Source organism: Lampetra fluviatilis, chromosome 38, assembly GCF_964198595.1.
Source record: "Lampetra fluviatilis chromosome 38, kcLamFluv1.1, whole genome shotgun sequence".
In the NCBI taxonomy this organism is placed as follows: Eukaryota; Metazoa; Chordata; class Hyperoartia; order Petromyzontiformes; family Petromyzontidae; genus Lampetra; species Lampetra fluviatilis.
The window spans coordinates 5,939,544-5,955,171 of NC_136312.1; the positions used below are offsets into that span (position 1 = coordinate 5,939,544).

Here is a 15,628-nt window from a genome sequence, read left to right on the forward strand (position 1 = left end):
CCACCTGATGAGTGGGGCTCTAGACCACGTGACGAGTGGGGCTCTAGACCACGTGATGAGTGGGGCTCTAGACCATGTGATGAGTGGGGCTCTAGACCACGTGATGAGTGGGGCTCTAGACCACGTGATGAGCGGGACTCTAGACCACGTGATGAGTGGGGCTCTAGACCACGTGATGAGTGGGGCTCTAGACCACGTGATGAGTGGGGCTCTAGACCACGTGACGGGTGGAGCTCTAGACCACGTGATGAGTGGGGCTCTAGACCACGTGATGAGTGGGGCTCGAGACTACGTGATGAGTGGGGCTCTAGACCACGTGATGAGTGGGGCTCTAGACCACGTGATGAGTGGGACTCTAGACCACGTGATGAGTGGGGCTCTAGACCACGTGATGAGTGGGGCTCTAGACCACGTGATGAGTGGGGCTCTAGACCACGTGATGAGTGGGGCTCTAGACCACGTGATGAGTGAGGCTCTAGACCACGTGATGAGTGGGGCTCTAGACCACGTGATGAGTGGGGCTCTAGACCACGTGATGAGTGAGGTTCTAGACCACGTGATGAGTGGGGCTCTAGACCACGTGATGAGTGGGGCTCTAGACCACGTGACGAGTGGAGCTCTAGACCACGTGATGAGTGGGGCTCTAGACCAGGTGACGGGTGGGGCTCTAGACCCGGACCATCGCCGCCACCTGCAGGATCTCGATGATCTTTCGCTTGGTGTCCATGACGACCAGGTCGCGCTCCTGCTCGTCGGCCGGCTTGGAGGCTGTGCAGCCCCCGGCCGGAGGGGTCCGGGGAGCCGGCAGGAAGCCGCCCCCCCTCAGCACCACCTGGGTCATGAGCTCGCCCACGCCGTGGATGGAGCGCATCACGTGGCTTCCTGTGGGCACAGAGACGGGACGAGGAATACCGCCGTCGCCACCAGCACCGCCATCATCAGCGCCAGCATCATCAATATCATCGGCATCATCGGCGCCAGCATCATCATCATTATCATCGGCATCATCAGCACCAGCATCATCATCATCATTATCATCAGCATCATCAGCACCAGCATCATCATTATCATCAGCATCATCAGCACCAGCATCATCATCATCATTATCATCAGCATCATCAGCACCAGCATCATCATCATCATTATCATCAGCATCATCAGCACCAGCATCATCATCATCATCATCAGCACCAGCATCATCATTATCATCAGCATCATCAGCACCAGCATCATCATCAGCATCATCAGCACCAGCATCATCATTATCATCAGCATCATCAGCACTAGCATCATCATCATCATCATTATCGGCATCATCAGCTGCTCATGGTCCACGCTGCACAAACCATGGTAGCGCCAGCATCATCATTATCGGCATCATCAGCATCATCAGCACCAGCATCATCATCATCAGCATCATCAGCACCAGCATCATCATCAGCATCATCATCATGAGCATCATCAGCGCCAGCATCATCATTATCGGCATCATCAGCACCAGCATCATCATCATTATCATCAGCATCATCAGCACCAGCATCATCATCATCATCATTATCATCAGCATCATCAGCACCAGCATCATTATCATCAGCACCAGCATCATCATCATTATCACCAGCATCATTATCATCAGCACCAGCATCATCATTATCATAAGCATCATCAGCACCAGTATCATCATCATTATCATCAGCATCATCAGCGCCAGCATCATCATCATTATCATCAGCATCATAATGATGCTGATGATTCTGATGATAATAATGATGATGATGAAAATGATGATGATGCTGATAATGATGATGCTGATTCTGATTATTATAGTGATGATGATGATGATGCTGATGATGGTGGCGGCGGTGGTGGTGGTGCGCTGCCGTGCGTGTCACCCCCCCCCACCCCGCACCTCGGTGGGTGGCCTGCGTCTTGCCGGGCAGGAGTCCCGCGGGAGGCTTCGGGGAGCTCTGCACGCAGTCGAGGATGGCGAGCAGCGTGCGCGTCAGGCGCAGCAGGTCGCTGAAGCTGTAGAAGCCGAAGTACACCAGGTGCCGGGCAAGGTTCACCACCTGCGAACGCGAGCGAGCGCCCGTCGTCAACGTCGTCGTCATCGTCGTCATCGTCGGTCGCCTTCCCCGCGTCGCCCGAACGATGCGAGTTCAAACCCGCAGTGAAGCGCAGAGGGCTGAACGGAGTTCCAAAGAGCTCGCACACAAACACCACCTCGTGGTGCAAGACCCAACGCAGGCGATCCCCCCTCTGGGTTTGGTCTTCGACGGAACTGCTCATGGTCCACGCTGCACAAACCATGGTAGCAGATGCGGATAAATTGACGCGCAAATGGAATATTAAAAGCTAGATTTGAAGCTTTCGTGACTGCAAGGAATCATATTCTTAGGTTTTTTCGGTAAAGTCACGTAGGTAAAACATCAAAATTAATAAAAATAAAATAAAATAAAAAATCACGACGTGTGTTGCCTCCGAAACGTCGTGATTTTTTTATTTTATTTTATTTTTTATTAATTTTGATGTTTTACCTACGTGACTTTACCGAAAAAACCTAAGAATATATTAAAAGCTCTCCGCTAGCAGTGGTGCGACTGTGGTCATCCAGATTAGAGACCGTGCAAACGTATAACGACGCAATGCCCCGATCCACAAATACGACGGAGACACCGCAGCGACGACGATGATGATGACGCTACTCCGCTGGCTCCTGACGCGCTGATCTGCTGGCTTGACCACCTGGATGTGAAATCGTACCCGTTGCTCTGCGTCTACATCGGCAGCTGCCATACGAAAGAAGAAGTGGAAGAAGATCATCATCATCATCAGGGCATCTATTGATACAAATGTTGTATCAATAGATGCCCTGATGATGGTGAATCGTCACCGCCGTTAGATCACCACTTGAAAAAGCGGCGACGTTCGGATGACCCCGTCCGCGAGCATTTCGCACCGAGCTGTCCGAAGGTCCCTGGGGGGGGTCCCTGGGAAAGGGCCCTGGGGGGGTCCCTGGGGGGGGTCCCTGGGGGGGTCCCTGGGGGGGTCCCTGGGAAGGGTCCCTGGGGGGGGTCCCTGGGGGGGTCCCTGGGGGGGGTCCCTGGGGGGGTCCCTGGGGGGGTCCCTGGGAAGGGTCCCTGGGGGGGGTCCTTGGGGGGGTCCCTGGGGGGGTCCCTGGGGGGGTCCCTAGGGGGGGTCCCTGGGAAGGGGCCCTGGGGGGGTCCCTGGGGGGGTCCCTGGGGGGGGTCCCTGGGGGGGGGGCCCTGGGGAAGTGGCCCGGGGGGAGGGGCGGTGTCCCCTTTAGGTAGGCTCAGCCGACAGAAGCGTGGCCTCACCTGGAAGGTGAGCTTGTTCTTCTCGCGGTCGGCGAAGGGGAAGGGCTGGCTCACAACGTCGCGCAGGTACTCCTCGGCGAACACCATGGTCTGGGCGAAGCGCGGCTTGGCGTCCTCGCGCGCCGACCCGCTGCACGCGTCGTAGCTGCACGCGCACGCGTATGTACAAAGACAAAGATCCCCCGTATAGCCTGAATAGACTGTTGGGGAAAGTGCTGTTAGCGAGCACCTATGAAGGCCGGCACGGCACACGAGGGGGTGGGTGGCCAGCACCATATCTGACCGCCTTTGTCTCCCGAGTGGCGATGTTTACACATCGCACCAGGTACTTAATTGAGGCTGAGTCGACCTAGGGGACGCCCAGGACCGGTTCAGATATTCGTCACTGGCGTGGGCCGTGAGCGGGAATCGAACTTGGGTCTCCAGGTTCGTAGTGTCTAGCGCCCTGACCGCTCCTCTACCATTCCCCATAGCTGAGCGCACACACACATACACACGCACACACACACACACACGTACACACACACACGTACACGTGTGTGCCTTGGCACCTTAGATTAGCACGGTTGTCTACGTACGGTACGAAAGAAGTTTTGAATACAGTACATATACACGTACGTAGATACGTACACACACACACACACAATCACAGTCATCATCGTTAGCCACGGGCTAGCCACTATACAGGCCATTGCCGCACGTACATGCACACGTATGTCTGGAATGTCCGATATTAGGAATCCACTGGATCAATGCACTTTTAAATCGAATTTATCTCGAACTTATTTTTGTGTTTAGTTTGTTGGCCTTCCCCCGCACCTCTGATTAGCACGGCTGTCTCCGTACGGTGCGAAAGAAGTTCAACATACATAGTTTGATGTCCTTCCCCCGCACCTCCGATTAGCGCGTCTGTCTCCGTACGGTGCGAAACAAGCCCACACATCTACGCACGCCCAAACGCATCAGCGCTCGGCTCCAACGGTCTCTCTTACTCGTCGATGGTGATCTGCGACGGGATCTCGGACCAGAGGCGCGCGTAGCGCACGGGCGTCACGGGCTCCTGCGGGTCGCGGTCCACGTGCATGTGCAGCATGAGGCAGCAGAACGAAGCTCGCAGGTCAAAGGGCAGCTGCTCGTCGGCCATGCAGCGCTGCAGCAGCTCCACGTCCAGCTGGCCCGAGATGCTGTTGATGGCCAGGTACTGGCGGTCGAGGCACATCTGCGAGAAGAGGTTCAGCTGGTACCTGCGTGCGCGGGACGGACGGACGGACCGACGAGGAGGATGAGGTTAGCGGCACCGCGCTCCGACCCCAGCGAACAGAAGCGTTACGCTTCCTGCCTACGGGCAACATCGGCGGCGACTGTCTGAATCGCTCTTGCGGTGTTGGGTTTCTCGCCGGCTTCGTCAGGATAGCAGGAAGGCAAAGATTCCCCCAGCAGAGGGCAGGGCAGGATGAGGCACCCTCACTCCGTGCGTCATCCTCTCCTGTCGCCAACATCTCCATCTAGGTCCCTCCCTAACCCTTTCCGTTCCGAGACGTCTGCAAGTCGCAGGGGGGGTGGGGTCCCGTCCACCGCTGAACGCATGAACGGCTCGGCGATAATTTTATTTGAAGAGGCGACGTAGCTGTTGGTGGTGGCGGTGGTGGTGATGTAGCTCTAGATAGTGGTGGTGGTGGTGGTGACGTAGGCCGTAGCTGTAGACGGTGGTGGTGGTGATGTAGCTCTAGATGGTGGTGGTGGTGACATTGCTGTAGCTGCAGACGGTGGTGGTGGTGATGTAGCTCTAGATGGTGGTGGTGGTGGAGGTGATGTAGCCGTAGCTGTAGACGATGGTGGTGGTTGTGATGGTGGTGATGGTGGTGGTGATGTAGCTCTAGATGGTGGTGTTGGTGAAGGTGATGTAGCCGTAGCTGCAGACGATGGTGGTGGTGGAGGTGATGTAGCCGTAGCTGCAGGTGGTGGTGATGTAGCTCTAAATGGTGGTGGTGACGTAGCTGTAGACGATGATGGTGATGTAGCTCTAGATGGTGGTGGTGGTGACGTAGCTGTAGCTGTAGACGATGGTGGTGGTGGTGATGTAGCTCTAGATGGTGGTGGTGGTGGTGGTGGAGGTGATGCAGCCGTAGCTGTAGACGGTGGTGGTGGTGATGTAGCTCTAGATGGTGGTGGTGGTGGTGGAGGTGATGCAGCCGTAGCTGTAGACGGTGGTGGTGGTGATGTAGCTCTAGATGGTGGTGGTGGTGGTGGAGGTGATGCAGCCGTAGCTGTAGACGGTGGTGGTGGTGATGTAGCTCTAGATGGTGCTGGTGGTAGCGGTGAGGTAGCTGCAGACAATGGTGATGGTGGTGGTGACGTAGCCGTAGCTGCAGGTGGTGGTGGTGGTGGTGATGTAGCTCTAGATGGTGGTGGTGGTGATGTAGCTCTAGACGGTGGTGGTGGTGGTGGTGGAGGTGACGTAGCCGTAGCTGCAGACGGCGTATCTCCACACGACGACGACGACGACGACGCGGGGTGACGCACCGATAGTACGACAGGATGGAGGCGTCCTCAGCCTGGCCGTCGCGAGCGTCCTGCGCCAGGTCGCGCACGCTCTTGCTGCGCTGGCCCTTGTCGCCGTCGCTCCAGAAGAGCCACACCTCCTCCTCCTCGCGCATCTCCACGCGGGGGGCGCCCGTGCCCCCCTCCTCCTCCTCCATCTCCACCTCCACCTGAGAGAGCATCAGCCTGCACGCGGCACGGCACGGCACGGCGCTCGCAAGGGACGGCTCGCGGTGACTCGGGACCCCTCTGCGAGGAGGGTGCTGCTGCTGCTGTTGATGCTGCTGATGTTGTTGCTGCTGATGTTGCTGCTGATACTGCTGCTGATGCTGATACTGCTGCTGTTGATGCTGTTGATGCTGCTGCTGCTGCTGTTGATGATGCTGCTACTGCAACTGCTGCTGCTGCAACTGCTGCTGCTGCTCCTGCAGCTGATGCTGCTGCTAATGCTGCAGTTGATGCTGCTGCTACTGCTGCTGTTGATGCTGCTGATACTGCTGCTGTTGATGATGCTGATGTTGCTATGCTGCTGATGCTGCTGTTGATGCTGCTACTGCTGCTGTTGATGCTGCTGATGCTGCTGATGATACTGCTGCTGTTGATGATGCTGACGCTGCTATGCTGCTGCTGCTACTGTTGATGCTGCTGATGTTGCTGCTGATACTGCTGCTGTTGATGCTGCTGCTGCTGATACTGCTGCTGTTGATGCTGCTATGCTGCTGATGCTGCTGTTGATGCTGCTGCAACTGCTGCTGCTACTGCTGCTGCTGCTGATGCTAATGCTGCTGATGCTGCTGCGACTGCTGCTGCTGATGCTGCTGTTGCTGCCGCTGCTACATAGGGATGTTCGGCCGCGCGTTCCGTTGTTATCGGGAGTTTGTTTGGTTCTGTCTGGTAGGAAGCAGGAGAACCCCGGGGAAAACCCTACCAAGTGTACAATTAATTTCTTCGGAAATTCTAATTAGTTTTTGCTTGTGTAATACACAGAGGGTGTCTCTCTGTGTTGTTTGATGCCTGCTCCGGTTTCTTCTGCTATGACGATGATGATTATGCAGTTGTCGCGTAATATCCAATTGTATTACTGATGATGCAACTCATGATTCAACTACTACTGCTGATGACAATATTCTTAGGTTTTTTCGGTAAAGTCACGTAGGTAAAACATCAAAATTAATGAAAATAAAATAAAATAAAACAAAAATCACGAGGTTTCGGAGGCAACACAAGTCTCCGTCGTGATTTTTGTTTTATTTTATTTTATTTTCATTAATTTTGATGTTTTACCTACGTGACTTTACCGAAAAAACCTAAGAATATGATTCCTTGCAGTCACGAAAGCTTCAAATCTAGAATTAATGCTGATGACAAGGCTGATAATGATTATGATGAAATTACTGCTGCTAATAACGATGATGATGACACTGATGATAATGATGATGACAACACCGCTGCTAATACCAAGAATGAGACTGGTGATGTTAATGATACTCATGATGCTGATGACATCGACGACGATGATGATATGACGATGATGATATGACGTTGCTGCTGATGACAATGATGACAGAACTGACGATGTCACTGATGATGCCAGTTCTGCTGCTGCTGCTGCTGCTGCTGCTGATGATGATGATGATGAATACATTGACGACGACGACGATCACGAGGAACATCTCACTTCGTCTCGATGAGGATGTCTCCGTTGTTGGGGTTGAGCACCGACTTGCAGATGAGCTCCTGGGTGACGGGGATGGCCGTGTTGTTCGAGACGCACAGGTCGGACAGGTAGTCCAGGAACCTGCGGAGGAGGGCAGATAATAGGAGCAGAAAGAGAAGGGAGACGCTGAGCAGGAGCGTGGCCAACTCCGTCGCGAGCCGAGGACCTAAGGCGCGCAAGTCCCGCTGGTTTCGGAAAGTCTCTCCGCTTGCCCCAGCACCACGAAGCTGTTGCGAAAATCGGGATTTTTTGTTTCAGAAATATTTGGTTACAAATATTCCGGCACCTCAACCCTTCGTAGCTGTGCAGGCTTCCGGCAAGCCATCGAACCCGCGACCGACCTGCGTATACCGGGCGAGGTAGTCAACATCTCCCAGCCACCGCGGGGGGAAACCAACCGAGGGACGCAGCGGAAAACCCCGCCGTGGACGGACACCAAAGCGACGGGACACGGCGGCGAGAATGCGGCGTCAGCCGTCGGCAGACGCTGCCGCCATCTGGGACCGGCGGCGGGAGAGAAGTTCGCATCCATCTCGCGACGCGATGTCGGGTTGTAGCTCTCCGACCCGTGCAAGACCGACCGACCGACCGATCGTCGACCGACGGGCAGCCGGGCGGGCGGGCAGACTCACCGCGGCTCGCGGTTCTTGCGCACGAGCGACACGAACGTCTCGATCTCGGCGGCCGTGATGTGCTTCTCCAGCAGCTTGCGGTTGTTGTGCAGCAGGGCGGTGATGGTGTCCTCCGCCAGCACGTCGTAGCCGATCTGCTTCTGCATGAAGCCGAACTGCTTGGCGATGTACTCCTGCGGACATTGCGTCGGCGACAGGGAGGGGATGAAAAGTAATCTGTTAAAAAATTAACCCGTAAAAACAAAGTTTTTCACTATAAATCTTTTATATGCGTGGCATCGGTTTTATTTTATTATTCATTTCTGTTTTTCTTGAGTAAGAGTTTCATTTTCATCACATTGGTATTTTAAATTAAATATGAAAAAAACATTTCCCTAAAAAGTGGAAAATTTTGGGAATTTTTTTTTCACGAAAATAAATTGTCACGCACAACGAGTCTGTGTGCAAAATGTCAGCTCGATTGGATCACGGGAAGTGGGTTAAAAAACGACCGAAAGATTTGCACGCTCGTAAGCGCGCAAGCAAGCAAGCAAGTGAACTTAATATAAAGGATTTAAAAACAGCACTCCCGTGTCCCCTCCTTTAAACTTCTTCCCGCCTCCTTCACATGGTCCAGTTGAGTCGGGACTGTCCATGCCGTGAATTGTCACACCGGGTCACGTGGGGTTTGAGCGGCGTGCTGCACCGGGCCAGCGTTGTGTTGCAATAAAAGTAAAAAAAAAATATCCCCCCCCCCCTCACCCCTCGGTTCCCCCCTCCCTCTCCTTCCCATTCCCCCCTTACCCCTTCTCACCTACCCCCCCCCGCTCGTCGTCCTGGGTGGTGGAGCAGTGAGCCCCCCAGTTCTCCCCCCCCCCCCATGTCCCACCGAACCCGGGGCTGCTGTTCGCCAAAGTTTTTGTTCCGCCCCTCCCCCCCCCCGTCGTTTGGTGAAGGGGGAGGGCACCACCGGTGACGGATGACTCGAATCGGTCCTGGGCCTCCCCGAGGTCGACTCAGCCTCAATTAAGTACCCGGTGCGGTGTGTGAAACATTGTCACTCGGGAGACAAAGGCTGCTGCTGGCCACCCACCCCCGCCGTGCCGGCCTTCATAGACGCTGGCACTCGGTCATAACACTTGCCACCTACAATCTGATAGTTGTTTTTTTTACCCTTCTATCTGGCAACAAAACTGACACCTTTTTACAAGGTGTCATGTTTGCATAGACCACAATACCTGCAGCCATAATGCAAACAAAAAACATAACTCTGATAATGTATGCACTGTCCTTGAAGTTCATTGGTCCACACCCGAGGCAGCTTTCCTTAGAGCCTAGTCTCACATGGGTTGGACCAGATGACGCCAAAAGGCGCCAAAAGGCGTCATCTGATCCAACCCATGTGAGACTAGGCTCTAAGGAAAGCTGTCTCGGGTGTGGACCAATCAACTTCAAGGACTGTGCATACATTACGAGAGTTATGTTTTTTGTTTGCATTATGACTGCAGGTATTGTGGTCTATGCAAACATGACTCCTTGTAAAAAAAGGTGTCAGTTTTGTTGCCAGATAGAAGGGTAAAAAAAAACAAGTATCATATTTTTTTACTGGCAAATGAGATTCCAATGGTGTAAACGCCTACAATCTGTAAATGCTCCACGGGGGATCTTTGTCGTTGGCCGGGCGTGGTGCCGCTGCCCACCCACCCCCGTCGCGCGCCGCGCCGGCCTTCACAGGCGCCACCCGCGACCAGCGCTCGCCCCGGCAGCCTGCTAAGGCCACGCTCGGTGGGCTGGCGCCACCACCTGGTTCTTGCGGTAGTCCTGCTGCGAGTGGCGTAGCACGCGGTAGCACAGGCAGCAGATGTGGCGGAACGGCGCGTGCCGCTGGTCCGAGAGCTCCTCCATGCGCAGCATCGGCCCGTCGCCGCCGTCCACGAACGGCGCCTGCAGCAGCTTGAAAATCTGCCGCGAGAGAGACAGGAGATGATGCGCGTCGGTCAGATCAAAACGTCACTCACTCACTCACACACTCACACACTCACTCAGCCACTCACTCACTCACTCACCCACTCATTCATCCACTCACCCACTCACCACTCACTCACTCACTCACCCACTCACCACTCACTCACTCACCCACTCACCCACTCATTCATCCACTCACTCACTCACCACTCACTCACTCACACACTCACCCACTCATTCATCCACTCACTCACCACTCACTCACTCACTCACACACTCACCCACTCATTCATCCACTCACTCACCACTCACTCACTCACTCACCCACTCACTCAGTCACTCACCCACTCACCCACTCATTCATCCACTCACTCACACACTCACACACCGTAGCCGCTTCTGTTGGCGACGTTCGAAGTGAGGGACTGGCGCGCCCCCCCCCCTCTATCCCCCACACCCCCCCCCCCCGCATCTCTCCGTGATACGTGCATCAAACAAACGACTTGAGACTCCGGCAGGGAGAGGGCAATTTATGTGAACGCTGCCAAACGCTGAGGTCACACATGTGGCGCAGCAACGGCCCTTTGCTGGCTACGAATGAGTGGATGGAACCGTCATTACATGCTTGCAGCTACCCCCCCCCCCGACCTCGCCCCCCCCCCTCGACAGCCAACCCCCCCCCCAAACTCAGACGCGGTGCGAAACGTCGGGACGGCGTGCCCGAGGGCGTCGGGAAATAAAAATGAAAAACTATTATCGTAAAAAAATGTCAGCGTTGTTCAAGTAACTGTTGCAAGAAGCGCGGAAGCAGATGTACAATGAGTGAATAATGTAGGTCATTGTCTGAATGTTTTTTGTCAGTGCGGGTCCAAGCCGGCGACGTTCAGCCTCGCCACCCCAACGAGCGTCTCTCCGTGGCTGACTGAAACCACTCCCACGGGTGGGCAGGGAGGGAGCAGTGGGGGGGGGGGGGGGGTCCCAAATTCCGCCACTGACCAATAAGAAACCGCCGTTCCAAGCTCATTTGCATAGGAACGGCACTCCGCCCCAGCTCCCCCCCGCCACGAAAACACCGTCACAGGACGGCCGCTACCTGCCCGCGACCCCGTGACCCCTTGACCCCTTGACCCCTCGGCGGCGACCCCTGGGCGACCCCTGGGCGACCCCTGGGCGACCCCTGGGCGACCCGTGGGCGACCCCTGGGCGACTCGCCTGCTTCAGGATGTTCTGCTCGCGCATCAGCTTCTGCCGCTCGCGGTTGGGCTTGTTCACGGTCACCTCGAGCACGTCCTGCCCCGAGTTGGCCACGTCGGCCACGAAGAAGACCAGGTCCTCGAGCAGCTTGCTCACGAACCTGAGCTCGCGCACACGCGGCAAAGAAACAAAGATCCACAACCCCTCCCCCCCCAGTATAGCCTGAACAGACTGTCGGGGCAAGTGCTGTTAGCGAGCACCTGTGAAGGCCGACGCGGCACACGGCGGGGTGGGTGGCCAGCACCAGGCCCGGCCGACGGAGGGGAGGAGGCCCAGGATTGGTTCAGATAATCGCAACTGGTGTTGGCCGTGAGTGGGAATCGAACTCGGGTTGCCGCGTATCAAACTATCTTAGCAGGTAAGGCCCACTGGGCTACACAGGTCTTTCTTCATAAGCGACCATGCTACAAATGATAGCTCAACGAAGTGGCTTATCACGTGGAAATGTATAGCTGTAAAATACTCGACACGGACGTTGATTCTAATTGTGGAGGGAAAAACCGGAGGACCCGGAGAAAATTCTACGCGACCATGGAGAGAAAAGAGAGACACGCAAACTCTAAATACACAACAAGCGTCAAGGTTGGGATCGAACCCATGACCTCCTGTATACCAGGTGAGGTAGTAATCATCTCCTAGCCACCATGGCACCTTTGAAAGTAGGATCAATGTGACGATTGCTGGTGATTTAAAAATAAATCGAGATGCAAAATGAAAAGACCAACGTAAAAACAAGAGTAAAGTAATTAGAACAGTAATATAATAACACGTGATACTTTGATTTAAAGCTTTCGTGACTGCAGGGATTCATATTCTTGTTTTTTTCGGTAAAGTCACGTAGAAGGGAAATAATAAAATAATACAAATATAAAACAATAAAATTCTCACGACGTTTCGATTGCAACACAAGCAATCATCATCAGGTGTGAAAACCACAGCCACTTTTTTCAAATTTTCTTGCCGTGGTTTTCACACCTGATGACGATTGCTTGTGTTGCAATCGAAACGTCGTGAGAATTTCATTTTTTATATTTTTATCATTTTATTGTTTCCCTTCTACGTGACTTTACCGAAAGAACCAAGAACATGAACACGTGATACGTTTACGTAACTCCTTTGGCGCCCCGTTTGACAGTCGCGCAAGAAAGCGACAAACGCCGCCACCGCCGCCACCGCCGGTCCGATACCTGCGCTCGTTCTGCGTGATGGTCGACTTCTCCAGCTTGTCGGCGATGGTGCCCAGCACCTTGCTGGCGTCGTTGGCGAAGTCGAGGTCGCGCACCTCGGCCGGCGACACGGGCACCACGGCGAACGCCTCCTTGTCCTCCTTGGTGGAGCTGGTGCCGATCTGAGACGTGACGAAAAGATCCCCCACCGCCCTCCTCGTTATGGCCTCGACAAGAACCCCCGTTTAGAGGGGAGGGGGGGGTAGGTTGTCGGTGTTAGCGAGTGGCGGCGCCTACGCAAGCCCGGCACCGTGGCACACGAGTGGGGGGGGGGGGGGGGTGGTGAAACCACCGCGCCTGCCTCTGTTACATCGCGACCGACGGCTCGTTTTGAGGCCGAATCGACCTAGGGGGGTTGGCCCGGGACCGGTACGGATATTCAATCGCCGATGCTGGCCCGAACACGGGCCACTGCACACACGTACGCAACAATAACAAAGACGAAGATCCCCCGTATAGCCTGTAATAGACCGTTGGGGCAAGTGGTGTTAAGAGTAGCACCTATGAAGGCCAGCACGTCACATGCTTACACACCGCACCGGGTACTCATTTGAGGCTGATCACCGGTGTTGGCCGTGAGCGGGAATCGAACTCGGGTCGCCGGGGACATGGAAGGAGATGAGAGAGGCGAGAGGAGGTGGTGCAAGACCATGGAGAGATTTGAAGACTCGCATCTTCAAATCTCTTTCACCAATTCCCAAAGACGCAGGCTGACGTGTGCCGGTAGTGGTTGCTCTCTAACCTTCATCATCACCGGCTTCTCCTCCTCGTGGTCGATCAGGGACGACGTGCTGTGGACCCACGTGTTGGTGCACAGGTGCCTTAGTCTGACATACGAGTTCCTGACGGGCACACGGGACGGCACGTCAAAGCAAACCACCTATGAACATGCAGAGCTTGGTCTGTGTGCGTGCCGGTGAGTGGGTGAGCGAGCGAGCGAGCGATTGAGTGAGCAGATGAAGGGATTTAACACGTCGGCTTTCGCGACCAATATTCTTCGTAATAAAGGTATCATATAATTGGTTCGTTCGGTAAAGTCACGTAGAAGGGAAATAATAATATAATAAAAAGAAAACAATAACATTCTCACGACGTTTCGATTGCAACACAAGCAATCATCATCAGGTGTGAAAACCACACGAGAAAATTTGAAAAAAGTGGCGTTTTTTTTCTTAATGTCAGCACCACGGACAGCAACTGGCGGTTGTTCAGATGGACGAGTCCAACTATGTTTCGAATGAAGGAGGGGGGAGAGAAAAATAATGGAATGCGGTCTGAAAGTCACGTAAGCATGAACACAATCAATTAAGACCCGAAATGGTTGATCAAATCCTTCCAATGATTGCTAAGCAAGAATAAATCTTCTCGGTTGAAATTGTCTCTGTGTTTGTATATGTGGATAGCCTCATGAACGAATCTCTTGGTAGCATAATAAAGGTGTTTTGGGTAGGAACGCGTAAGTATAAATGCGTCGTAATCCTCCACCATCCGACACAGCCAGTAAGGTTTGTTTTGTAAACAAAACGTGCCAATCAGCTACTACCTCGGCCCGCCGGTGTGCTGGAGAGTAAATCCAGAACATTTACAATTGTAAATGTGTGCTTGAGAGTGAATGCAAATGGATAAGTGAGCAATCGATCAAGTGAGATACTGAGTGAGCGAGGGAGTGACTGGGCGAGTTGAATGGGTGAGTGTTCGCCTGGGCACGAGTGAGTGAGCGAGGGAGCGAGTGAGAAAAATAGAGCGAGCATTCGAGAAAGTGAATGAGCGAGTGGGTGAGCGAATGCAAATGAGCGAGCGAGCGAGCGACTGGACGAGTTGAGCGCTCGCCTGGGCACGAGCGAGTCTCCGCGCTGCAGCGTCGTGGGGTCGAGCTCGAAGATGGAGGCGATGTCGTTGCCGTGGGGGACGCACACGAGCGCGTACATGACGCGCTCCGGCCCCCCGCCTCGCAGGCGGCTGCGGAGAGGCGGCGGCGCGGGGGACGCCGACTCGGAGGACTCGGCACCGTCGCCCTGGGAGGCCGCACGGACGCGCCGACGCACGGGCACAACGACAAACGGACACGCGGTCACGCGGTTACACGAACACATTGACACGCGGACGCACGGACGCACGGACGCACGGACACATTGACACATTGACACGTGGACACGCGGTCACATGGTCACACTGTCACATGGACACACGGACACATTGACACGTGGACACATTGACACGTGGACACGTGGACACGTGGTCACGTGGTCACACTGTCACATGGACACACGGACACATTGACACGCGGACACATGGACACACGGACACATTGACACGCGGACACATGGACACACTGTCACACGGACACATTGACACGCAGACACATTGACACGTGGACACGTGGTCACATGGTCACACTGTCACACGGACGCACGGACACATTGACACGCGGACACATTGACACGTGGTCACATGGTCACACTGTCACACGGACGCACGGACACATTGACACGTGGTCACGTGGACACGTGGTCACATGGTCACACTGTCACACGGACACACGGACACATTGACACGCGGACACATTGACACGTGGTCACGTGGACACGTGGTCACATGGACACACGGACACATTGACACGTGGACACGTGGTCACATGGTCACATGGACACACGGACACATTGACACGCGGACACATTGACACGTGGTCACGTGAACACGTGGACACGTGGTCACACTGTCACAGGGACACACGGACACATCGACACGCAAACACATTGACACGTGGTCACATGGACACGTGGTCACATGGTCACACTGTCAGATGGACACACGGACACATTCGCACGTGGAAACTCCAAATATACAGGCGTCAATGGTTGGTACCGAACCCACAACCGCCTGTATACATGGCGAGGTATTTTTTTTGTTATGTTTTTTATTGCAACACAACGCGAGCCCGGTACGAGACGCCGAAACGAACGGAGGGGAACAGAA

The 15,628-nt window shown here is 54.6% G+C and overlaps 1 protein-coding gene across 2 annotated transcripts in view; it reads right to left on the reverse strand.

Annotated features, from left to right (window-relative positions):
• LOC144945596 (inositol 1,4,5-trisphosphate-gated calcium channel ITPR1-like) overlaps positions 1-15,628 on the reverse strand; it is a 252,589-nt gene that overhangs the window by 153,351 nt on the left and 83,610 nt on the right. For both annotated transcript variants that reach the window (XM_078874090.1, XM_078874089.1), the window contains exons 10-21: positions 14,483-14,667; positions 13,395-13,494; positions 12,614-12,774; positions 11,385-11,526; positions 10,011-10,169; positions 8,229-8,401; positions 7,558-7,677; positions 5,862-6,065; positions 4,331-4,582; positions 3,339-3,483; positions 1,910-2,069; positions 692-882 (exon numbers count right to left, since the gene is read on the reverse strand). In XM_078874090.1, the coding sequence (XP_078730216.1) occupies positions 692-882; positions 1,910-2,069; positions 3,339-3,483; positions 4,331-4,582; positions 5,862-6,065; positions 7,558-7,677; positions 8,229-8,401; positions 10,011-10,169; positions 11,385-11,526; positions 12,614-12,774; positions 13,395-13,494; positions 14,483-14,667 (1,992 nt within the window). The remainder of the gene's footprint in view (positions 1-691; positions 883-1,909; positions 2,070-3,338; positions 3,484-4,330; positions 4,583-5,861; positions 6,066-7,557; positions 7,678-8,228; positions 8,402-10,010; positions 10,170-11,384; positions 11,527-12,613; positions 12,775-13,394; positions 13,495-14,482; positions 14,668-15,628) is intronic.